Source organism: Mytilus californianus, unplaced genomic scaffold (assembly GCF_021869535.1).
Source record: "Mytilus californianus isolate M0D057914Y unplaced genomic scaffold, xbMytCali1.0.p SCAF_13, whole genome shotgun sequence".
NCBI classification, from domain to species: domain Eukaryota; kingdom Metazoa; phylum Mollusca; class Bivalvia; order Mytilida; family Mytilidae; genus Mytilus; species Mytilus californianus.
In genome coordinates this window covers 15,600,943-15,627,756 of record NW_026262615.1, presented here as the reverse complement: position 1 = coordinate 15,627,756, position 26,814 = coordinate 15,600,943, and the positions used below count along the sequence as shown (strand labels likewise).

The window sequence follows — 26,814 nt, the reverse complement described above, 5'->3', positions numbered from 1 at the left end:
CATCAGGTACTCCGTTGAGTCTTGGATGGACATTAAAAGTTTGTGATTGATTAATATTATTATTAAGAGGACAACATATTAAGACTTTGGAAGTAATGACCTTAACTGAAATTGTAAATAAATACTGAAGTAACAATGTATCACAAGTACTGTACCACATCAATATCAATGATATATATCGGTATGTATTGTAAAATATTTATTGTTTCGTAGAATGCACAACTGCGAGCTACTACCAAACGACAACAGATACCACCACATTATTAACACCAGATCTGTCATCAACAAATAACCAGTGTACTTGCTTATGTGATAGTATATACAACATCTCTTTAACAGATCCTCATCTCATCAGAAAGATTGGGCAACTTAGATCAGACCTTACTATAGACATAAAGAAAACGAACAAATACAAACGCTCACTTATATCAACTGAAGATAAGAGATATTCCTCAAAATGTATTGGAACTATTGGTATAGTTGTCTTAGTGATAATCTTTAGCATGTTTGTTTTACTGGACTTTCAGCATTATGCCTCCTACATATTTCCGAACAGAATTGAATGTCAAGAAAAAACTAACAAGAAAATAGTCTAAGACATTGATTATAATTCAAATGCTATTAAAAAAAATGCATTCTTTCTGTAGACACACACTTCTAAACGAAGTTTAATCTGGAACGAGCATTTTGATCTGAACCATGTGAACATTTCTTAGGGTCAAAGTAACATTGGAAATAATTACGTCGCTCACGTAACAGGATATTTTCTCGACGTCAAACTGTGACAAGATGGGGATCTTTCAGCTGATTTTTATCATTAGTTTGAAAACGAGTACATGAACCCCTGTTTTTTAAATGTCATTTGGCTTGATTGTAGATTATAAACAGATAAATGGAGATTATTTATATAAAATTTTATGGAAAATCATCGGTTATTTTTGTATTTTTAATTAGACAAATATACAGCAAAAATGTTTAACAGATTTATAGCATTGTTATGTAAACAAAATATTCAAAATGTTTTATCAAAAATCCGCTGCTGGTACCTTTAAAACAAAAAAAAAAATTGTATGTCTGTCCAAATAGATAGGAAATATACACGAAACAGATTTTTTAAGAAAATGTCTAAACTTTCTTTATTTATCTGAAGATATATGATTTATAAAATATTTAAATTCTTTTGTTGCAGAAAAGGTTGTATGCTAAATTTCAACAAAAACAAAAAATACCGTGGAAACAAAACTGTATCGCATACATGGTATATTCCCTTAAAAGACTGAACTTTAATTTGATTTGATAAATATAACTAATGAACCAGTGTTTAAAAATTCAAATGTTAACTTTTTTTTCAAATTTAGACTGTTTAAATTGAATGTAAAGTTCTAATGTTTAGGATCGATTTAAATATATGTTGAACTGTTTTACAATGTTTGACTGGCGTTTCTGTAAGGGGTTTAAGTATTGAGCTCCTATAATCCCACACTGAGTTAGCCCCTGTCTATATGAATATATGTACATTAACATGATTATGACCAAGCCAGACCATGGTTTTTTTTTTTATCTCAACGTACTATCAATTATAAAACCAAGCCAATCATTTCTGCTTAACATGAAAGCCAATGTGGAATTTTTGACTTCATGTTCCACATCTAGAATCGTATATTCAACATGTTGTCTCTAAATCTGGTTCTGATTGATGTATTACGCTTTCTACCGGAACCTGTTCTCCAAAACTGGGTTCAGCTTTTTTCTTGAAACCCAAACTCGATTTCCTGGTATGGTTTGAACAGTCGAACAAACCAATATCAGAATTTTATATTTGTTTCGACACTTGTTAACAAAAACCGGCCCAAAAACCGAATATGTCAATTAAAAACATTGAAAATAAAACAAAACAGCCATTGGTGATCCTTGAATATCTTGTATATGTTAACATATATAACATGGGCGTTACATAATTTAAAAAAAAATTACAATGTATCATGATCAAACTTATCTGTTTACATGGTGTTGTGCAATGAACCAAGATGGTTCATATATTTGCTCTATATATTTACACAATAAGTATTTCGACCGTGTTTTCCTAGAATGTCGTTTACTAAATTTAGATTTTTTTACATCTTGGTTAAACAACAATCCAAATAACGCTGGTATTGAGCAACTCAAAAATGAAACATATCCTGGATCATTTTGCAGCCATACGAATACCTAATTTTTCCATATTATAGGCATAATTTTTTATTCAATTGCTCATTTTTAAGACTGATTTTAAATAACTTAATGAAAGGAAATCGTTTTCAATTATCAATACTGTCAGGTTTACTTGTACTTTCTGAACGTATGTATTACACATGTTACTTTTATATATTTAAAATTATAATTTTTTGACAACCTACATGCTTCATATAGTTTCTAGCAATTATTTAATTATACATGACTATTGGTCCTCCATTATCCCCTTTAATTTCGGATCTTATATAGATCTGTTTTTTACTGGATCGTGGTTTCATTTTTTGATTTCGATCTAACTGGATAAATCTTAGATGAATTGATCATAGATATATCAACAGTTGTATTTATTGAATTTTGCTACCATTTATTACACGAAAAACGTTGGTTTGCTAGTCCGGAAGTGCAAACAGGCTATTCATCAAAATTCTCAAAAGCCAGATGACTAGACTCAGTTCAGAATAATAAGTGTCTACCTAGTCATCTGGGTTTCAAGATTTATAATTTAAAAAACCAAACTGAGGGACGTCTTGTCATTAAAAACTACAATGTAATAACACAATTATTACAATAATTTTCATTTACATAGCGATTTTGATAGGTCACTTTTTCCACTCCATCATCAAAGTTTTGCATTGTACTGTTCTATTGCTGTTTTCATATGCAATAAGTCTAATAAAATTGACAAATCTCTGCCGCATTAAACCAATATAGGAGTTTTAAGATTATTATATTTTTATATTATTGAACGGAGGTGACACCACTTTCTGTTCACAGGAATTATGCGCTTTCATTTTTACTTTTCTAAGTAAATGAATTGAAAGGTCTCGCATGTTAAAAATATGGAATAAACTCATGATGGGTTTTACATGCGTTTTACCGCTAATGATTCAGGTAAAAAAAATGAAAATAAATCGAGGTAAACCAACTTTACATGAGCTACTACGTTGGTTGGTTTTAAACAAATATTGCCGTCTTTCGTTATCAAAAGTACCGAATTACTAGGTAAATTCAAAAAAGGGAAGTTCATAAAAAATTACAAAATCAAATGTTATCAACCTACGGAACAAGTGGACAACAACTGTCAAATTCCTGGTTTGTGAAAGCCATGCAATTTTCATATATACAAATATTGAAATTCTTTTCAATTTGTTACATGTGTTAAGCGGACCTCTTCGTAAATTTGCAAGGCATGTTTGAAGCAATTTGTTAAGCAATTTCAAAAATGCAATATGCAACTACTAAATAAAATTGAGAGTGGAAATGGGGAATATGTGAAGAGACAACAACCCGACCAAAGAGCAGATAACAGCCGAAGGTCACCAAAGACTATTTCAGAATACTATTTCGTCAAATGTTGTAGATTCAATTAAATTAAAAAAAAATATTCTAATTAAACTATTCATACGTCTTATTTTGACTTTTCACATTGTTGTTGTTTTTTTGTACAAGAGTATAATTAAACAGAAATATTAATGAAATTCAAAGTGAACAACTTCTTGATCTAAATTTATTTCTTTATGAACTATTAAATGAAAGTACATGTTAGATTATTTTACATATTTGTTTAAGTTTAATTAATGTATACATTATATCAGTTTTTAAGTAAACACTTTGATTGATCAAATCTACATAAGGATGTTCTTTGATGTTATCAGGAAGTGCTTAATCATTGATTCAGAACCCGTTCAAATGTAAATAATCGGATATTCACCAGGTTCCGGGTTGAGACTAAAAGGTGATGCATGTGTACTATTATCATAATATTATTCATATAATATAGTCTGTTGTAAGTCTCATTGTATGAATACATTTACAAAATATTAAACGGATTCACCAGGCCTAACCGGCACAAAATTCACTGCAATTCTATTATCATTCATATAATTGATTTGATGCTTTCATTTTGTATTTATTTCAAATTTCAAAAGATTTATTCAACTTTTTTGTATTTACCTTATATATCAGCTTGGCTATTGAGGTCAAGACATTTTTTGTGAATGGCAGATTCAAACGCCAAATGTTTTATAAATGTTTCTTTAAACTGATTCCTTTCATTGGCTGTTATTTGTTATTTCCTAGAACTTATTTGTCTGATATTTTTTAATATGAAACTTTGTCCAAATTTAACAATTAGACGACGTCATATTCTATACAGTTTTAAGTTTTCTTTCGTTTGGTAAACCCATCCCCACCCAACTAAACTATTTTTATAGATAATATGCAGCTATGCAAATGCAACAACTTTACAACTGTTAAAACAAACAATGATGATCTAAATTAAACTTATCTATAAATTTCATTAAATTGGACAACAGCTTTTACTACTTGCTGTAACCGGTATTCATATATTTTTCTCTCCGATAACTGTACTGCGACAGAGGGAATACTACTTGTTACACCCTTCGCCTGTACTGTGAAAACCAGTTTATAGATAATCATTTCTTTGAGAGTTACTTGCTTTTAATTGGTATTGGCTGATATAGTATAATACCGGTATGTTAACGCCATTTCCAGAAAGAATTCTTTTTTTTTGGTGAGGACATTGTCTCCTCTTGCAATTGTCCGTCATGTTTTATCGACATTTAGTTTAGACTAGTTTTGAAAGAGATTTCGGACTTTGGTCATATTTTGCAATGTTGGACTTTAATTGCATAATTTCATGTTTAGTAAATGTTGTCAGTTACTGTGCGCAGTTCACTGTACTATACCACCAATTTGATTTCTTCGATAACTGTGTATATTATTTGATGTAAAAAAGTAATACATCATCTAAAAGTGACGACCTTTTAATGAATATTTGTTTACATAAAACTACTCTCTAAGTCAACATTATTAACAAATGAAAGACGCACAATGTTTTCGTTTAAATACAAATATAGGTCTCTGCGTCTATTTTTTATACAATGGTTGAAGTCTTTACATCCATCTTTTAAATACGGTTGAAAGTCCAACAGAGAATACGGTCTTTCGATTTCACATACTATTTCAATTGGCATGACGGCTGGTTCATGCATAGCAGGTGACGATAACTCTGTTGACACATCCGGTCTTGCTCCTTAAGTTGTTAATGCAATTCCCTCAGTGATTGTTTGTTATATTGATTTGTCTCTTCTCAACCTATTTACGAGATTTGAACATCGGTAAACTACTGTCTCATTAATCATCGATAAGATAAACCATAAATCGCGATTAATTCGGTATATGAAACAAAAGTCAGTCCACAGTTATTTTTTTTTATCAATACCAGGGTCAATGCGGTAACAAGAGTAAAACCAAGTTGAAATACAAAAGAAAGACGCCGATTTAAACAATACTACATGTTTGTCATATTAATGCACATTTTAAAACTTTGTTACCCTAAGTACAGAAAATGAAGACAAAGTGTTAAACATTTACCAATATTGTGTTACTTATTTTTTTTATGTATTTCTCTTAGCTGAGTGTTATTGCGTTTGTTTGTACTGTTATTTGTTGTCATTTAAGCGGTATTTTTAACATTGCCATATAAGCAGGAGTATTGGATAGCCATGAAACAAGGTTCAATCCCTCATTTTGTTTTAAATGTCCTGTGCCAAGTCAGGAATATGGCAGTTGATATCTAAAGTCCGTTTCTATGTATGTAGGCGTATGTTATTGTTGTAGTTCAATGTTTCTGTTGTTCCGTTGTTTGCTACTTTTACTTGATGTCTTTCCCTCGGTTTTAGTTTGTGACCCGGATTTGTTTTTTGCTTAATCGAATTATGACTATTGAACAGCGGTAAACTACTGTTGTCGTTATGAAAATCTATTATACTACAATAATATTATAGTTTTTCTAATATTTGATGCTTGAGACAATCATTTTTATTTAGCTAATTTAGCAAGTCTTGTAGAATTGCCTACATCTGAAAGAATTCAGTGGTAGATGTAGAAAAGGCAGATGGAATAGAGTTTAAGGGATTTTCTTCACGACGCAATTGTACTGCACTGATATTTTTTGTGTAATGAACAGACCAGTGATACTGTCAGAATCATCAAAATAGAACGTTAAAAAATTCAACATTTTATCAATATCATTTCTGCCTTCATTACAATAAAGCAGATGAATCTTCTTCTATCGAAATATTTTAAAACATATATATCTATATATATTATTAAGTTTCATTGTGAAGCACTACTCGTTCCTAGATTCTCAAAGGCATAATTTCGTAAATATGCATGATATCAATCAACTAAACTCTCAAAACAAAAAGATATCACAAAGACTATAAAAGAGAAGTGAAAGATATCAAAGTGATATTGAAACTCGTAATTTCGAAAATAAACTGACAAAGCCATGGCCAAAAAAGAAAAGTCAAACCGACAAACTACAGTTAACAAAACAAAACATAAAAATCCAAAGACTGAGCAACACGAACCCCACCAACCACCGGGTTGGTCTCAGGTGTTCCGGAAGGGTAAGCAGATCCTGCTCCACATAAATGTGACTAGCCATGACATTTCCAGGTTGACGGCGGTAAACGTCAAAATGAGAAAAAGTCAGGTAACGTAATCGGGGCACCCGTTATTGAATGTCCAACTATTTCATACTGCAAAATGAAGTTTCCTTTTTTACTTGACTTGAGGAAATTATAATTGTATAGTGAGATTTACAAACCAAGTAGAGCATTTACGTAAAATAATGATTTAGGTTGAAATCCTGAAGAATCGCTTTCAAAATTCACTTAATTTGGTCTTTTAGATTTCATTGGTATAATTCAATTTCTCTTGCATCATCTATATGTTTTCGGTTAAAAAATAGTTAAAATTATATCACCATTGCGAGACATTAAAAAAAAAATGATGCGTAAATTTATTTCCTTCCACGAATCAGTTTTGAACAGTAGGGTTTCGTCACTTAGCATGTTAGATGATTTTATTTTAATTTTTAAACGAAAGTTAACAAATTACTGTTCACTATGAGTCACTTAAAGAAATGATATTTAGTTATTAAAGCAACAATTACTTTTTCTGTAATTAAAGAAAAACAACCCCTGCCCTGTCCCCCCCCCCCCCCCCCCCCACCAAATAAACAAACAATTTGAGACAAGTTTCAAAAATCTCACTTTGAACCTGGTACCTCCAAAAGTCTGAAAAGCTCATGACTGGTCACATATAACATACGCTAACTATGAAGTTTTAGGGTATACATTTTCTACTGGAAATATTGTTATGATTCTTTGCTACATCTGGATTTTTTTTCTGGATAGTATGTTGTAATCTGAACTCCAAGAATATCAATGACTGGTGTTGTGAAAAAAATCCCCTGTTTGAAAATCAATCAACATTTACGAAATCTTACGGAATCAACAAACATATTTTTTGCGATTATACCCTGTCGAACCATTTTTTAAGTAACATAATGATTGTCCACGCCTTAAATATTCATTATAATCATATTTTCTTTCAAACATTAAGCAAACACTCAATAATTAAATCATATTACCATGTCTATTAATATGTCTTCAAAAGCCATAAATCGATTAAGCAAAAACAAATTTGCTCCACAATAAAAAAAACCGAGAGAAACACATCAATTATAAGAGATAAACAACGAAACAACAGAAACACTGAACTGCTAAAGAATCAAACGCCAACATACATAAAACGGACAGGTTGATAACAACTGCCAAATTCCTGACTTTGTAAAGGACATTTTAAGAAAAAATGGTAGGTTGAACCTAGTTTGATGGCTAGCCAAACCTTCCACTTATATGGCAATGTTTAAAATATCGCTAAAATTACAAGATTACAATACAGGCTTACAGTTTAAAAAAAGCAAAAACACGGGATGATAAACAACAAACAAACATCCGATGTTCGACTATTTTCAGTACGCTTTCGTTTTGTCTTTCAATATCTGTTATTCAAGACATTTCTTCTGAATCATGGTCAAGCAATTTTCTGATGTCTTGTATATGTGAGTAAACTAAGAAAAATGATTCAGACGCATAAATTCAATTATAGAGTCATATTTCTGTTTTAAGAATTCATCTAGTTTTGTTTTTTTAATATTGATGCTATTTATAAATGTCAGTCTACTAATGGTTGACAACTTTGTTATTATCTCTAGACTTAAAAATTCCTTGGTCTGCTTCTACTCTTTAGTTGGATCATGAATTATATTACATAACTTTTCAATTTTCCGAATTCTAGTAGATTAATTCTGATTGCTCTTTTACTGTTTAAATCATCAATTGAATAAAAAAACCCTTAAATGAAAGTTATTGATAAAAAACACTTAACGGAAGACTTTTCTGTGAATATACTGAATTATAATTGAGCTAGTTCTTTTATTCATATCATATAATCAATATTGTTCCTGGTTCTTGCAGTTCAACAAACTTGTGTTAGGAACTTTCACAACATTTGTTCATGTTATGTTTATTTCAATCAGTGGTCAAAGTAGTTTAAAAACAGTTATTTCTAGCCTTTCAACACTGAGGTTTTGAATTAGAATTTTGCTCTTCAAAGGTGTGTTCTACTGTGCTCCTTATTGACTAGGATTGTAACTTTTCCTGCCAAAAGACTCCTTCACTGTAGGTACTCCGACTTCCTCCATCAATAAAGTCCGGCCACTATATTCAGCTTATAGTGAAGTTAAATAACAACAAACATTATTATGAATCATGCATGTATTTCAAGTATGGTTAATACTTAACCAAAAAAAAAGGAGTTTTACCGTTCGATTAAAAGAAAATTATGATAAATTCTTTGAACCGAATAACACATCAAATCTGTCTAAACAAAAACGATCGGCTCTTTCTTAAATGAGATGTGAGATTCTTCCAATACCCACTGAGTAAGGTAAGGTTCCGTAACGAGGCGCTAACGGATCGAATATGTTTATTATGTGAAAAACATGAGGTCGAAGATGAAAAACATTATCTGTTTAACAGTCCATGCTATGATAAACTTAGACACACATATCTATCTATAGCCGCATTAGACAATTTCAGTGACAATACCAAAGGACTTTTACTGAAACACTATCAAATTTCAACTGCAAAATCTGTAAAATCAGCATTAATTCATAGAAAAAACAACTTTACGTCTAATTTGTATTTCTAATTTGTAAACTTGTACGTTTTACGAATATGATATAATATGGCTAAAGTGACATATAGTTCCAGTGCGTCGAATGTAAATATCAAATTGCTATGTATATACCTGTAAAAATGAATGTTATGATACAAATGACACTATAATAAATAGTTCTTTACTTACTTACTTACTATCTTATAATGCTACAACCTGGATGCCTGATAAATCTATTGTAAACGATGCACTAAACAGGTTCCTATTTAATGCTGTTCTCGAGCTCCTGATTATTATCTGGTTCCAAAACCAAACAAATATCCTTCAGTTCTATAATTTCCAAATAATTGCCTTTCCAGTTTTGTCTTCAAACCAAAACTTGATGGTCAATGATCACATCGTGTAAATCATTTTTGTTATTCGTTTGTTGCATTTTTATTTTTTCGCTGGTAGTCTTTTTCAATTTGTTATTTTGGTGTCGTGTATATTGCTATACTGTATGGGTTTTGCTTATCGTTGAACACCGTACGGTGACCTATTGTTACTATCATCTACGTCATTTGTTCCACTGTGAATATTTATATTATCAGCAAGCACATTAAATAACCTTATATTGTTATGGGATTTTTTTGATTTGAGACGGGAAATGGGATTGATAAAAAATAAAATCTGTTTCAACTTGGAATATTTTCTAGTTGTTATATTCCGGGGTGATGGGACATTGACGGTCAGATTTAAGTAAATGTTCACATGTTGTACACCGACTTTTGGTTTGACATATTTTCGTGTTCTTATGACAGTTATATGTTCGGCTATGTTCATATGTCTTGAGATATCCTCATCATATGACTTCTGATCATAAACCTGCAAAACATTTTATATTATTTTTGTAAAGATTTTAAATATGCAAATAAAAAACGTATTCTGTGTTCATGACTCCACCATTCCTCTTATATGATAAAAAAGCCAATAATAAAGAGCAAAAGTAACAAGAAAACCTTGGTTATATTGAACAACCGAAACTTGATGATGGTTCTATAAAGCATGACTCTGCGAAGAAATCATACATTAAAATTATCAAAGATGTTTGTCACCAATATCATTTTCTGTGTCTTGGTTCATTTATACTTTACAAGTTAAGAGTTTTGAAGTAGATCATTCAATATCTTAAATACATTAGAAATATGGTCTCCACTTTGCCGTACAACTTCAAACTATTTCCGAGAATTTGCCTATCATTCTGTTCCTTTTATCCAATATATGAATAAACTTGTTTTGAAAAAGAAAACAAATGTCATATTCTAGGAACCCGTTAACCACTCCATAAGAATATTTTTTGAAATGGAAAACATTGCTTCTAATCAGACTAGTTCTAACATAGTCTAACTGTTTTAACCAGAATCCAGTCATCTTTTCCACAATGTGACCTCTAACTACCGTTTTTGTACATATAGATTAAATCGACGGAAGTCTTATGTTGAGCATGATCTGTTTGTCCTAGAGGCACTTGAGATTGATCCCGATTTTTTGCGGGTTTTTGTTGCCCAGTCTTTAGTTTCCTGTGTTACATTATCTATACTGTTGTTTGTCTGTGATCGTCTTTGCCACGGCATTGTCCGTTCGTTTTCGCCTTATCAGTTTGAATATCCCTTTGGTATATTTCGCCTTTCTTTTGAAAATGTACTATATAAACGTTATTCGAAACCATATTAAAAGTTAAAAAAAAACAAAAATACCGAAATCCAAGGAAAATTCAAAACGAAAGCTCCATTAATAAAGGATCCTCAAATACATCAAACGAATGGAAAACAACTGTCATATTACGACGTTTCAGTATCATGTAGAAAATAGTGGACTAAACGTGGTTTTATTGCTAGCTTAATGTCTCACTTGTAGGCCAGTCGCATAACATGCCATTATATTGACAACAACTTTCCTGGCTTGATATCATTCCCATATGTGACAATAAACCAACTACTTTTAGACAGTGATGTGCATTACCTTTGTCCTGGAGTAAAAGAATAATGTGAATAAATCTCGACACAAAGTAAACAAACTTTGATCTTCTCTTAAAGATTTCAAAACAAAGTTAGACATCGCGTAAACTAAACAAAAAATAAAAGGCCAAAAAGGGCAAAACGCTTCAAAAAGTCCGCAAAAAATAATTTGGTTAACAGTTTCGCTACTTTATATTTAGTTTTATTTGATAACACAGTGCAAATGTAATAAATTAAAACTAAGTGATGTGAGTAAGTAAGTTATATTATAGTTTGAAGATGGTCATTGACATTGCTGGTGAACTATCATGAGAGTTTCATCAGACTACACTTATAAATGCATCTTGTTTCCATTTTCACTACTTTTATTTTGTTTATGTTTTCCCGTTTGAAATTACGCATATCAAAGGATCATTGGCGATAAACAAAAACTAGTTACTATAGTTGATTTTCGACCGTTTTCGGTAAGCTTTTGTTTTTCTATCTATATCTGATAAAGTAGGAAATTGTGCTGAATCCAGCAACTTTTTAAAATCTTTTGTGGACAAAACCCCATTGCGGTGTACTATTCTGTTCTTTTCAATATGTAAGCCAGGTATCTTTGATTAGCTTAAGGCCCTCAAACTGTTGTATGTGAGTAAATATTCCCATAAGTGTTTTGGCCCCGTCTTTACGTAGAAGATATGAACCTCACGTGTTTTGACCCCGTCTTTACGTAGAAGATATGAACCTCACCTCAAACGATATTATGATAGTACGTCTCGTTCAAAGATGTTGACATTGTAGTGGGAAAAAAATGAAAACAACAAGTTATAAATTTCATGAGCCCGAAGTGCTTTTCTGGATTAACCTTCATTAGGAACGCTCAAAGCCAAATATTTGAAAGTCAAGGATGTATAAGAACCGAAACATTCAAAGAACTTTATAACCAAAAAGGACAAAAAATAGCGAATTCCATCTAAGGTCAACTCTGCCTGCGGGAGTAAAACTTAATTTCTGATAATTTCAAAATATATTAACTGACCATTTTTGAAAAGGTTTGTTACAAATCATGTCAGTACCAAAGAACTGACTACTTAATGACTTCACGGTGATTCCACAAACAATATTTCTACCCTGAAATGTCCTGCTTTTATAACAATTCATTTAACATAATGTTTTGAAAATATTTTAGAGGGTCTTATACATTATAAGCCTTTCAGCATTACTGGTATGGGCAAATCCACAAAAAAAAAACATACCATTTTACGTGCTATGTTTTTTGCTTTTAGAAGCTACTACTTTTGTTAAAGGATGGCTAAAAGCATTCTTATGTTTTTACATTCGAAGCTATTTATAAATGTCAATCGTTAAGCAGTTAAGCGCGTCGTTATTTATTATATATATATATTCCGTGGTCTGCTTCTATTCTTTGAATAAATTGTAGATGATATTACACAGCTTTTCAATTTTCCTAGGAGATTAAAATCGACAACTCATTGATTTGTTTACATCAATTTAGCAAAACACTGTTCTGAACTGAAAGTAATTGAAAAAAATAAATAAAAAATAAACGAAAGACTTTTCTGTGAATATATTAAAATGTAAACGAGCTAGAACTTTTAGAAACTTTAAATAATAAATGAAAGGTCTGGGTTTTGTTAATACACATCTTGTTCCTGGTTCTTTCAGTGAAACGCACTCGGGTAATAAACTTATACAAGACTTTCACATATTTATCAGTGTCTGAAGTTGTGCAACTACATGTTTTCCTTCCGTGTGTATGTTTTCTCCAAGTACTTCTGATTCTTATATCAATAGAAACTGGCCGTCATTATTCAGATTAAAGTGACGTTAAACACGATTATTCACATTTATTCATTTTTTAGATCATTTCACGTATGGATAATACTAAAAAAAAATTCAGAAGTACGGCTGATTATCAGAAAATGATATAATATTTATACATGTGACCTTACTTTGATTGCATCATGCTGTGGGAAAACTACAAGTATAACAGATGATTGCAGTAATCCTGAAATAAGGTGGAGTACCGTGAGGTTGTAAGTCAATTTTAGAACCGTTTCCTGATAGGATTGTCTATGTTGGACAGGTCGAATGGGTAGAGGATATACTAAAGCTGCACATCTCACTAAGTTACCCGATATTTGATATAAATTGGCATTCCAGTCCATTTATCATGAGTTGCCGCCTGTGTCGGTGGTGGACGGGATCTTGGCGGGTTTCCTATATTTGTTTTAATTTACTTACTCATTCCTGCTTTAGTCCTTAATGCACACCAATCAATTCATAATACAAAAGCCAATCAACGGATATGAAGGTATCGACTTTACAAATATGGTTAATCTTTTGAAACTAACTAGCCAGAATGAAAAACTAATATCAGCGCGCCCTCACACTACTCAACAATAGTCATGGCAATATTCGAGACGCAAAAACAGAATTATAACTTAATATATAATTTGTACCTTAAAAGACATACATGAGCTCAGCAAATTTTCTTTTCAATCTTTAGGGATCCAAACTCTATACGGTGGAGCTGGTGACTTGTTTTCATCTGAAACTTGCAAGGAGCTTTCTTCTCAAGGAATGTGCGATTTAAAACGATTTTCTAAGATAGGCAATAACAAAATCGTCAACTTGAATACTTATCTTTTCAATGTCCAAATTTAACAACCATGTATAAACCAAAACAAACTAGATATCATTAAGACGGGAGCCATCTCTGTGGGCCCCGCTGTGAATAATGTGTGGTAAAAAATTTATATCTTTATCATTGGACATGGGGTTGTCAACTGAAACCAGTTTTTGACCTTGACCTTTTATCTAGGAAGTTGTACATAAATTATGACACACCCTCTGGTTTTGGTTTATATACATGTCAAAAATAAATTTTGATATCATAACGATTCTCAAGATATAGAGCGGACATGATCTTTACCATAGGACATAGGGTTGTCAACTAAAACCAAAGTTTTTGACCTTGACCTTTGACCTAGGAAGTTGTACATACATCATGACACACCATATGGTGTTGGTTAATATACATGTCAAGTAAAAACTTTGAAATCATAACGGTTCTCTAGATATAGAGCGGACACAATTTGTTACGGACAGACGGACGGACAGACTGATCACTTTAGGGCGTCCGCCATTCGGCGGGGCCATAATAATATTCGAACCAAATCTTTTAAAAGCATATAAAATGTAATCCAACGTTTCTAATAAGTCATTACGTTGTATTTGACTTCGATTTTTGTCAGAATGGCGTAAAATTTCAAAATGGCCGCCAAAAGTGAAAATGAACAAAAATAGGACAAGGCTTTGCTTCTGTTTATTTTTTGGACCGAATTGTAGTATGTAGTTCATATGATATTCTATGGATTACATTTCCATGATACATGGTTGCTGCCTGCAAGACAATTTAATCAAGTATCCCATAAACTGAAACATTCTAACGTTTTAAGGACACCATCATGATTTTTTTGACCGTTTAGTACCATTTAACACACAAATGATAATAAAACCACATACCCTTTAGGAACACCTGCGTTGAACCAGTTTTGATCAAAGGGACTCGTGATGTTTATCCTTTCAATGTTGTGTTATTTGCTCTTTATTTTTCAATGTTTGTGTTGTCAACCAGTGAAATTATCGTTATTGTTTATCTATCGTACAGGAATGGAAAACCATAATCCATTTCAATCGTTCACATTCGGTCAAATTTTTTAAGGGACTAAGTCTCTTTTCCATCTTTTTTATCATCTAAGAAACAATATCTTTTCATAGCAGATTTCATAACGTTTCTTAAAGACAGCCTATTAAGTCTTTGTCCCACTCCCCACCACATTTTTAACAGCGCCGTACATTACATCATTGTCTTCCTGCATTTTCATCTACCACGATATCCATTTTTCTATCTTTCAACCACATTTTATTAGTTCATCACATAATGATGATACCTTTGTAATAAATGCCAAATAGGGTGTATGCCATCCACATTCACTCGACGCTACACTCTGGATGAAAGGCCGAAACAGACCCATCTAAAGCTTTGAGAATATTCTTTTGCTTTTTAACCATTCCTGATGTAAAACATCATATAGTTTACCAGATCACTTTAAATCATTTAGATTATTTCAAAGGTGGGTTGGAATTTGTTAATTTCTATTATAGCCAATTCTGGTTAAGACACCATATTAAAATACATGTACTGTAATTGTATGATAATAATGATCAATCTGATTGCCCAAACTACTCCTTTAAATACGTACTCATGGGCTTTATCTAACATTTGCAATTTTCAAATTAAGTTTACAACACCTTAACTGTATACATAGTTCAATGGTAATATATACAGGAAGCCGTATTTTGGATAGAAAAATGCAAAAAACAAGAATAATGAAATCTTTATACACCAAGTAGAACATTATCTCAATGATTTCATATCAAAACGTCCAAATCAATCTTTAATGTTGCAGGCTAGTTGTGATTGGGTGGACTCTCAATCTTCCTTTTATAAATCTCAATTCTTTGAATGTTAATTAGTGCTCACAAGTGTCTCGTTCTTCATTCAAAATTATGTCAGGATATTTGCATAGGAATGAAAAGTACAACTATTGTAACCTCGTGGAAAGGTCTTGTTAAAGATGCATTAGAGCCTGTAATTATTAGAATCTGCTGTTTAAGAATTACTGTGTTCCCTCGGATTTCAAATGTTTGGCATTGAGCGTTCCTGATGAAGCTAAATCCAGAAAAGCGCTTCGGACGCATGAAATTATTAAACGTGTTGTTTTCAATTTTTTCTTTGATTGAACACTTCTTCAGCAACTGTTTTCTAACCAATTCATGAGGTTCTCAACGATGCCATTTCTATACGAAGACCTAAACCAAAGCTAATCTTTTTTGTTAGAAATGTGTTTGCCCAGTTCCACTATTCCGATTTTGCAAAAACAAGCAATAATAGATACATGCCGTGGAAAAAATATTACATATCGCTGGATTGTATTCATGGAATGTCGAATTGTTGTGATAGATTGGATCCCTTCCTGAAACATTGGTCAATGCAGACTGAAATATGCAGGCGTATGATCGTTTGTCTTGGTTCTACATGCGTGGATTGCAGTCGAGACATACTTAATGTTTTCATTATCATCTGCTTCAAGCCATATGTGTTATCATTTTGTTATCTTATGTTGACCATTTACATGTAACGACAATTGACTAATTATACCAGGTTGGCATATTTGTATTTCTGGTTAGACAATTGACAGAGCGCATGTCCATAAAACGGTTGTAATCAGATATAAGTATGAAACATATGGTTGTATTTGGTTAGTTTAAAGATATATCTTATTCTATAGTAATATATGTACTTAGTTATAGAAATAGTACGAAAAGTTTGCTAGGGCATAATATCATTGTATATATTATTCAAAGTACCAGATGATCTAAGGGAAATGCAAATATTTCAAAGCATTAGGTTATGACGAATTTAACAAGATATAATGAGAAAATTCAGAAATATTGAAATTGTACTATGTAACGATTCTTTAGCCGTCGTTGAACTCTTGTTGTTGTGAACTATTTCCACGGCTGCTGTTGTTAAACCACCAGGATTCGCGAAAGGAACCACATACTCAATGTTTATGATATGGAAGATTCTGGTACTGTAGATAAAATGATGTAGATGGATGATTAGCTCATTCATAAATGACAAACGTAAACTGTACATTTTGTCATTTAGTACCTTTTTTCCTGTGCCAAGCATCCAGTAGAAGGATAATATATAGTCTATTTCTACTTATATTGGCTCATGGGGTAGATGCAGTGTTCATAAAATTATAAGCAGTTGATATCATTATTAAAAATCTTGCCATTGTTAGTCTTGTATATTTTTTCTTTTAATTTTATTAAGATGTTTTGGAGTCTGGGGTGATATATATTTTCACTAAACTAGTACACATTTTGTGTAGGGGGCGGGTGCTGGATTTTTTCACTGTGTTGAAGACCCATTGGCTGTTTTCTGCTCTTTTGTCGGGTTGTTGTCTCTTTGAAACATTCCCCTTTTTCTTTCAATTTTATATTAAGAGTTGACAGTACGTTAACTATTCTAATACTTAATTGCTGACGAAATTGTCATTTATTATAATTTTAAATCATATCTCTGCCATGTTTATATACATCGATGTTATCCAACGACTGGATTCTCCATCCTGCAACAAACATGTAGAAAAAATGATATGAAAAACAAATAAAAAAGTTAAACACCGCAAAATACATTATACTTTATGATATATATCCAGGGTATGATGTAGTTTCGATGTCGATGACATCGTATCGATTTTGATATATACCTTTACTATATGTGTCACGGTTAACACAACATGAGCCGTCAATATAGATGCTATGTTGTCAGTCAAATGTTATACCTGGTTTCTTCTGTTTAGATATCGACAGTTTATAACCCAAATGATTGTATGATACAGTTGTCAATAAATACAAATGTTGTTCTTATGTTTATCTACTATATTGATCTACATAGAAAATTATGTTTCGCCTGGTTTCTCTTTTTAAGATGTCGATAACGATGATATTGATAGCATTAAGTCGAAATCGACAAATGTGTCTATTTAAGATGTCGATATCGACGATATTGATAGCATCGAGTCGAAATCGACAAAATATCTTTCAAATCTATATCTGCTACAGGTATCTATATAGTGGATTTAGTTTCTCCTGGTTAGTCTGTTTAAGATGTATACGACATTAATTGCATATCAACATTTAAAATTTGTCTTCATCATTTGTTTAATTTCCTTAAGTTAAGTTAAATACCTTAATGAAATATTAACAACTAAATAACCACATACACAAACGGCATAATGATGTAAACAACTACAGGTCACCTTTCAGATTTAAATATACCGGCATGACAAATGACAAATTTTTCAAATGGGAAAACAAACAAACTATGCTGACTTGTGTAAATGTATATTTGATATAAGACAATCAAATATGGCAGACAGCAACTAACGCCAACAACTAAATAAGAGCTCCAGAGTAGGGTCAGTCAAATTGAGGATGTGGCGGGGATAATACAAACAAGAAGATGTGGTATGAGTGCCAATCAGACAACTCTCCATCCAAGTCACACGAAGCATTGTCTTACACCGAACAGCAAGCTATAAAGGACCCCAAAATGACTAGTGTCAAACAATTCAAACAGGAAAACACGACAACCACTGAACAGGCTCCTGACTTAGAACAGGTGCATAAAATGCAGCGAATTTAAATGTTTTAACAGGCGTAAACATTCCCCCTAAAACCTTAACAACAGGCTCCTGACTGCTCAACATGTTTTTGAGCGGTGATCCCTTCCCTTAGATTTCGGATGTTCTTAGAGCATCAATCAATAAATACAAAATGTGAAAAACAGTTGAAAAATAGAACAAATAAACAAAAAAGAGGAAAATATGGTCTGTTTATGTAACTATGTTTCACCTTGTTACTACTTAAATAACAAAAGCAACGTTATACAACCATATGATTTTATTTTTATTTTTAATAATGCAGTAATTTGAAGAGGTGACCACTTGAGTATCTTGTTTAAGTACAAATCAAATGTACATATTCTTACTTTTTCTCACAAATATATTTGATCTGGTTCGAGCAAGGTGAATCATTCCAGAATGTGTTGTAGACTCCACCCGTCAGCAGACAGTCTTCTTGACCATTACTATTATTTGGTTCTCCTGGAAACCAATTCGAATAATCTAATGAATCGCCAGTTGAAGCCCATTCCCATTGTCCCTCAGAAAATTCATCTGTTCCGTCCAACCAGAAAAATCCTGTACAGCAGAGAATAATGAAACATGAAGCAATTCCGATCATAGTTTTATACAGTAGTTTTATTGATTTTGTTAGCAGATTCATGCTTTGAAATGATCCATCATATCAATCCTTTGATAAATTGAATCGTCTATTAGGAAGATATATAAGTTCAGATAAAATTCATATAAAAAATTCACTTTAAAACAACGGGAATAATAATATGACAGAAGTCCAAGCAACAGATACTAATTAAACTTCAAAATATAAAATCATACTTCGAAAATATATCAAAATCGCTTCTGCTATGCACACATCGATGTTTTTGTCTTTAATTAAGTGTTCAAACGTTTACCATTTGATGCCTCGTTCACACGTGCATTTAATTCGAATTGAATTCGAATCGAATTCGCTAATCGCGTTCACACACTCTTCTTTTTTTTTTAATTCGAATTGATTCGAAATTGCTAAATCGCATTATCCAATTCGCATTAGAAATGCGTTTTTGTTAATACGAATTAAAAGTTAACGTCGTTCGGACAGTAAAGCGAATTTGACGCGCATTGCAATTCGAATTAGAACGTAAAACGTTTCGAATGCGAATTAAACTAATTCGAATTAGTTAATGCGTATCGAATTCGAATTACGTGTGAACGCAGCATGAAATTCATTTGAAAATATCTGTCTGTTGTAACGCATTACAATGTAACTGTCTTCACAAGAAATCAAAGACAAACCAAAAATAAGACACAAAATTTCCCACGTCAAAGTACCAAGTAATTTGTAAGTTTCGTTGAAGTACAAGCATTCTATCCGTGTTATCTCTATGACATACAAATGGTTTTAAAATATTAACACAAAGTTTGGTTTTCAAAAAAAGACAATCTGTTTGACAAAACGTATAATTCGAATATAAATAATAAGTTGTCTAGAGGACAGAATTTCATAATAAATAGAGAAATTGATTGTTTGGTGCTAGGTACATTATGAAGTTTCCCACCTCCAAGTTTAGTTGTTATAGAATATATGAACATATTTTCTTCCATTGTCTCTATGATAGCAAGTTCTGAATGATGTGCCTGGCAAGAAGCCTGTAAAATATACGAGAATACTGATGACGTTTATATTAATTTTTTATATTTCATTTATAAACCATGGATATTCAGAGGAGTGATGAAACTTTTTACTGACACAAATACTCACTTACGTTATCCTAACAAATAAACATTATCATATAATCGAGACCATATCTGTATGTAAGACATGTGACACAAAAAATTAATGGAAATAAACTCAACCTAGATACCAGAATTTAAATTGTGTACGCAAAACGCGCGTATCGTCTACAAACGACTCATCCGTGACGCTCTTTTCAAAAAGTTTTAAAAAGCCAAATAGAATAATTGTATCATACCTTCCTACTTTTAAAAGTATTAAAGGTTTAAAATGTTCGAGCAAAGTTAAAAAGGTAATTTTTTTTATTCAACTTCAATCATAGTTATGTTTTCTTTTTCAAGTTTTTGTAGCTTTTGATTTCGTTTTCAATCATGATCTCCAAAAATGAAATGTATACTTTTGACGACTTGTGTTTCGAAAACTATTATTATTATATGGTCGTAGAACAGACATCCCAAAATTTCGACTAAATTCCAAAATAACTTAAAACTTCATAGTTTGAAATGGAATAAGCATATAACCTCTACTTTCCTAATTGCTGAATATCTTTTATTGTTTCCATTAATTTTTCGAGTGGGGACAATCTGATTTCTGTTTGAATATGTACACTTAAGTGAGGCTTTTTGTAAAATCAGCTTTTCAAACTTTGTATAAAATGTTTGATGTTTAAACATTTTAGGCCTTTGAGACCAACTAGTTGACCAAAAGTGCATTTTGTACAGTAAAATCGCTACTGTTTCATGTAGTACCTAAATTTCCGAGTGTATAGGTTTATTTAACAATTAACCTACAGAAGAGGTATCCCAGCTCTTCGTATTATCGCTGAAGTAATAACATGATGTAGAATTGTGAATCCAACCGTTTTGACACTGACACACAATATTCTGGAAACAAGCTGCAAAAATAGTGAATTTGGTTAGTTGTATATACAATTGAAATGTATAAGCAAAGAGGCAGTTTCTACGGGTTTAATCATAACATTAGTTGATAATTTTCATATGAAATACGAATGTAATCAATTGTTGGTGCACATCATGACGTTCTTTTGCTGATAATTCACTTTCTATTAGAAGTTGAATTTTTGTCGTTCCGAAAAAACTCATTTGAAAACTGCTCGATAACAATAATGAATGTAAAGAAAATTTTCAACTCTATTATTGCTCGACGTAGAGGCACTCGTGGTCGTCTTCATTATAAATCATCTGCTCTCCATGATGTCTCTATTAATGACCTGCTTGTATTCATACAAGAGCCGTAAGGAACATGTATTCGTCACATTCTGTCGAACTTATGTTTGGAAACCAGTTACAAACCCCAATTGAAACCATTACAAACGTACAGCTATTATCTCGGATATTGCAAGTCATAGACTTTTAAAACCAGTTCGCATTGGAAAAAATGAAAAGGAGAAAAGACAGTTTTTAAAACTTTCCTTTGCCAACAAAGGTGTAGATGCCATCTTCTTTGGCAATATCCTCCTTCATGAATCTGTTCACCCGAAAACTCCTTCAGTCTGTTCCTATCATTTCTTATACCTATACCCAAAACCAATTGCAATTCAAATTTTCAATTACAAAAACGTTTGATCTCAATCTTGACGATTTTAAGTCCAAACCCTCTGATATCACCTGTGCTAGTTTCCCATTTATATATAATCCGGCTGGCCACGTTATGACTGATGACCTTAACTTTGTCAAAAACACTTCTTTGCTAAAATTGTTATCCATTGGCCGGAATTATTGTGAGGCCTAATAAATCAATTGGAAACACAAATTAAAAATACTATGGGATTCAGTCGAGGAAAATACAAGGTTATGGGTTAAACGAGAGAAAAAACCCCACATAGATACCATTTCGAATGGATTAGTCGTTCTAAGGTCGTTGATAGAAATCAGAATAAAAAATGAATTAGTCAAGAAATACCGAAGCTACATCAATCTTTCAAGACCCAAATGTTACAAAACACCTGTCCATTCCTCTTTGACAAATATGTTTTTGTCTTCTCAGATAAAGTCCTAAACAACATCGTTTATGTGGGTAAATCACATTAAAGAAACTGATAAATGAATTAGACATTGACAATACACCTGGAAACTCAACATATACCCTCAAGACACTTACCAAGGAGGAAATAGGAGTGTTCTCTGTTCATTTAGAATTTCAACCAAAAATGATGAACTGGATTTGATACCCAAACTTTATAAGTTTCTTATTGACAACATATTTGTTGAATTTGGAGGTAGACTGTTCAACAAATTGTCGGCATTCCTATGAGAATGAACTGTGTACAAACGAGACTATTGCATTGTCACCAAAGTCTGAGGAAAGAGAACGTCTCGTCCCTTTTCTAAAAAAGTTCATCGGAAGATACCAAGACCTTGTTGATAAATATTTCGTATAAACTTCACAAATAACACATGATGGTCTTGAAGTATATATTCTAGGTACTGACGTTGTTTTGTTATCTCTTTTACATGTTATAGTGTTCTTTTATTTGTCTTTGTAAATTATTAACCTGTGTAAAGTTCTCTTCTGTCGCAATGTTCATTCTTATAAACTATTAACTCAAAGCCGGACATGATCTATGTTTTAAAATTAATCGACTGTTTATTGATTAAGGATGTTCGCTCCTCTTGTTTTTGTATTTTTGTCAGATTTTCGGAATCCTCTGGTTTTATTTATGTATTGCCATTAAAACATTTTGCCAACTAAGCCCTACTTTTCTTTTCATAATCTTATAACATATAGTTTCAAAAGCCATATTTAATAATCTTATAAAATCCTTGTTTTTTTTCCATAGTTATCGAAAGAAAAAAGCTGCAAATGTTAACAGTATGAAAATCTAGAGATAATCATTTCCCGCCAAATTTTCAATGGCTTATATCTCAAAAACAAGCACACGGACCAATCATTTTTTTCTTCTTTTTCAGTTCCGTTATTTGTATACTATCAACTAAGAACAGTCTTCTCAAAAGCTTGTTATTTTGAAACAGAGTAGCAAACATCCTTAAGTTTGATGATCAATAAATCATTTATAAACAAAAATATGATTCAGAGTATCATATTGCATTAAGTAGCATAATACAAACATATAAATAATTGTGCTTACTTTCAAAATCATACATAATCTAAAAACAATTTTACTAATTATGCTGAGTAAAAGAAATAAGTGTGACATACCAAATAAACATATCAAAATGTAATACAACATGTCTTTATACAATCCTTTAGATTCGTGTATATATGAACCTTATGCGTGCTTCACCACATTGTATGATTCTTATCGTGCTTATATAGTAGGCACGTTCATGTAAATCTTTAATAGTACAAGAGATAATGTTGGTTTAAAATTAATTGATATATGTACGACGTATTACATTTCACATATTATGAATTTCACCGGAATTTGCGACCAAAAGCTAGCAGAATGTTAAAAAAATGCGTAGTAGTTTTTGGTCTGAAATATAAATAACGAAAGACAATTAATAACATAGTGTCTAGCATTGTGCATAGAAAAAATAAGCATGTCGCAAGGTTTTGTTAGTATACATCCTTGCATTATTGTTTACAATCTATTTATAACAAAAGGAGTTTAATCTCATATGTAAAACGTTAGTTGTGATCAATTCCATCAGTGTACATTATAGGATTTTAAGGATTGAACACATTTTTTTGACGTAATGGATGTGTTAATTAGTACGATTAACTTACAAACTGAATAACGACCGACTTTAATGTAAAGTTTCTGAGTAGATGACCTCGTTTATACGCAAATAACATCTAGAAAAATGTGTTTAATCCATATAATTCGTAAGCCTAACATTCGCAATTTTTAATTATTTCACTTAATATTTATTTACCATTCGCTTCTGATGAACAATTGACAGGTCATAACTGTATGAAGTTAGCCGCCATATTGACTTTCTGAAAGCCATAATGTGCGATTTATTCGATAGCATCTATAATGAAATAACACCTACCTAAAAAACATTTAATAATATTGGTATCATTATCGGATTCGACCCGGAATTGGTTAATTATTGGTAAAATTAACTATGCAGAAAACAAAAAGGCCTGGAATGGTTTAATCTTTAATCAACACAATTGTCATAAATTAGTTACATATAAAGTTGAAATCTTTGATAAGAATCAATAAATAATAATAATAAATTGAACCTCGTTATGTTAATAGTATAGATTATCCAAATTTAAATCGTACAGAGTTGGAAAGCAGGTTTGACCCAAAGTCTATCAGCTACAAGAGTCACGTGACCGCGAATAGTCAATAACACTACGGAGGAGATAAACATTACTTTTTCTCACTAACATAATCATGTCATGACAAAAAATAGATGCTAAAAAAAATCTTGAATATGTATTGTTTTCACTCGTCGAAATTTATACATTAACTGATACAAAATTAATGTAGTCCTTCTTTTTTAATTCTATAGCCAAACTCAGTTTGTGTGAAAATTGTTAAGTCTCTCAATCGAAAAGTCTAAATATTTTCGAGGACACTAAAAATGATGGGCTGAATTTAAATTCAATAAAGCATCTTATTAAGACAAATATTTGGTGTGAATACAAAGGCGATAGAGGTTTGGATACATACACATCAAGTTATTTTCATCGAGGAGCGGTGATTTTCTAGCCGATTTGTGCACGTAGTTGTCTCCCATCATGTTATCTGTAAAAGTTAAAATCCCAACAAAAACAAGAAAAATAAGTTAACATCCCAAAAATCAAGAAGAAAAATAACTGAAATTCGAATGATAACTATTCTGTTATGATGTTAACAAGAGACCCCCCCCCCCCCTTAAAGAGAACAATTAGGAGTTGTGAATAGTGTCTTCCAACAAAATCTTAAAAACGGTGTTGCTAAGAGATATTAAATGTAATGCCCAATTGTAACTGAACGTAGCTGCATATTCATGCACCCCAAACTAACAACCGGATGCCTTTGTTTTATTGACTTGCTACCTTAGGGATAAAAAAAAGGTGACAACATAAGTATACTCCAGTCGATCATTATTAATAACAAATCTTCTTATTTTTATATATATGTCTTTTTCCTTTTTTTTAAGTCTCGTGTATACGGCTTTTAAGGGTTTCTTTTTAAAAAAAAATTATTTCCCATTTATATAAGCAGCCTGTTTGAATGGTTTTATACTAATCACTTTTTGGGTCCTTTATAGCTTACTGTTCGGTGCACGCCAAGGCTCCGTTTTGAAGGGTGTACTTTGAGCTATAATGGTTTACTTTTACAAATTGTGACTTAGATGGAGAGTTGTCTCATAGGCACTCATACTACATCTTCTTATATCTATATATAGGCTCATATTTCTTTACCTTAACGGAACTTAAAGAAAACTGTCAATTCTAAGAATAATTTAGACATTAAAATAACAGTAGTATACCGGTTTTCAAAAGTCATAAATCGATTTAGAGAAAACAAATCCGAGTTACAAACCAAAATCGAAGGAAACATATCAACTGTAAGAGGAAAACAAATAAACATCAGGAACACCGAAGTGCAACAAAAGCAAACGCCAACACACATAGAAACGAACTATTTGATAACAACTGCCATATTCCTGATTTGGTACAGGACATTTTAAGAAAAAATGGTGGGTTGAACCTGGATTCATGGCATACCAAACCTCCCGCTTCATGACAATGTTAAAAAATATCGCTAAAACACTACGTGACAGAAATACAGTACAAACACACGCAAGAACATTCATAACAGAGAAACGCACAAAAAAATAATAAAATAGTCGACACAACATACAAACTACAGAACAACAACGAACACATTCTCCATCAATGAAAAACAGCACAGGATATCAAAAACAGTGACGCGCTTACGTTACTAACATGCAGTCTTGAACTTTATACAATTATTTTCACAATATTGGTCCAAACCATTTTCATGACCATAATGGTATTAAAAGGCAATTTTATAATTATTTTGACTACAAACGATAAGACATAACAGATTATCCAACCTAAACCATAACAGAAACAACAAAATAAATCCATTAATTTTGGATGTACAAAACACCAAGACACGCCGCACAGCAATGTAAATTCACATTCAGTATAACAGTCATATTCGGAAATATTAAAAAAAAAACATTTTAATGGAAATTATATTTATGATAAAACTGAAGATGCTTTTCGTTATTATTAGAGTTTCTTATAGTTGATTGTTTTACAAATATATGTTTGATATTTCTGTGCGAGATAAGAAATGTTACGGACATCAATGAATAATTTATCATTTACGTAACGGACATCATTCCGATTTTTAAACGTTTGATTTAAGTTCTTTACTAAACGAAAACATCTGCATGAGATGCTACCCGGTGTTGCTTCAAATCTATAAAATGCGCTAATTAATACAAAATATTCAAACATGATTTTTTATTCTTGCGAATTTCAGGAAAATCATTTCACTCTACTCCTTATACCATCTTGAATATCCGAACAGAAGTTACTGACATTAGTATAAACCAAGAGG

General features: G+C 31.8%; 1 protein-coding gene across 1 annotated transcript; it reads right to left on the bottom strand.

The window, feature by feature from the left end:
* Window positions 1-17,475: 17,475 nt before the first annotated feature.
* Window positions 17,476-23,502, bottom strand: LOC127723252 (perlucin-like protein). Its single transcript, XM_052229812.1, has 5 exons — window positions 23,472-23,502; window positions 21,083-21,186; window positions 20,116-20,206; window positions 18,925-19,135; window positions 17,476-17,500 (listed from the first exon to the last, which is right to left on the bottom strand). The coding sequence occupies exons 1-5, from the start codon at window positions 23,500-23,502 to the stop codon at window positions 17,476-17,478; spliced, it is 462 nt and encodes a 153-aa protein (XP_052085772.1).
* Between the last annotated feature and the right edge of the window lie 3,312 nt (window positions 23,503-26,814).

Bases quoted from the DNA above. Each gene is read 5' to 3' on its own strand.
- LOC127723252 (XM_052229812.1), bottom strand. From the start codon at position 23,502: ATGTTGTATTACATTTTGATATGTTTATTTG. The intron at 19,136-20,115 runs GTGGGAAACTTC...TCTGCTGTACAG, and splicing joins TATAACAACTAAACTTGGAG to GATTTTTCTGGTTGGACGGA. The intron at 17,501-18,924 runs GTAAGAATATGT...TGTTTGTTGCAG, and splicing joins AAATATATTTGTGAGAAAAA to GATGGAGAATCCAGTCGTTG.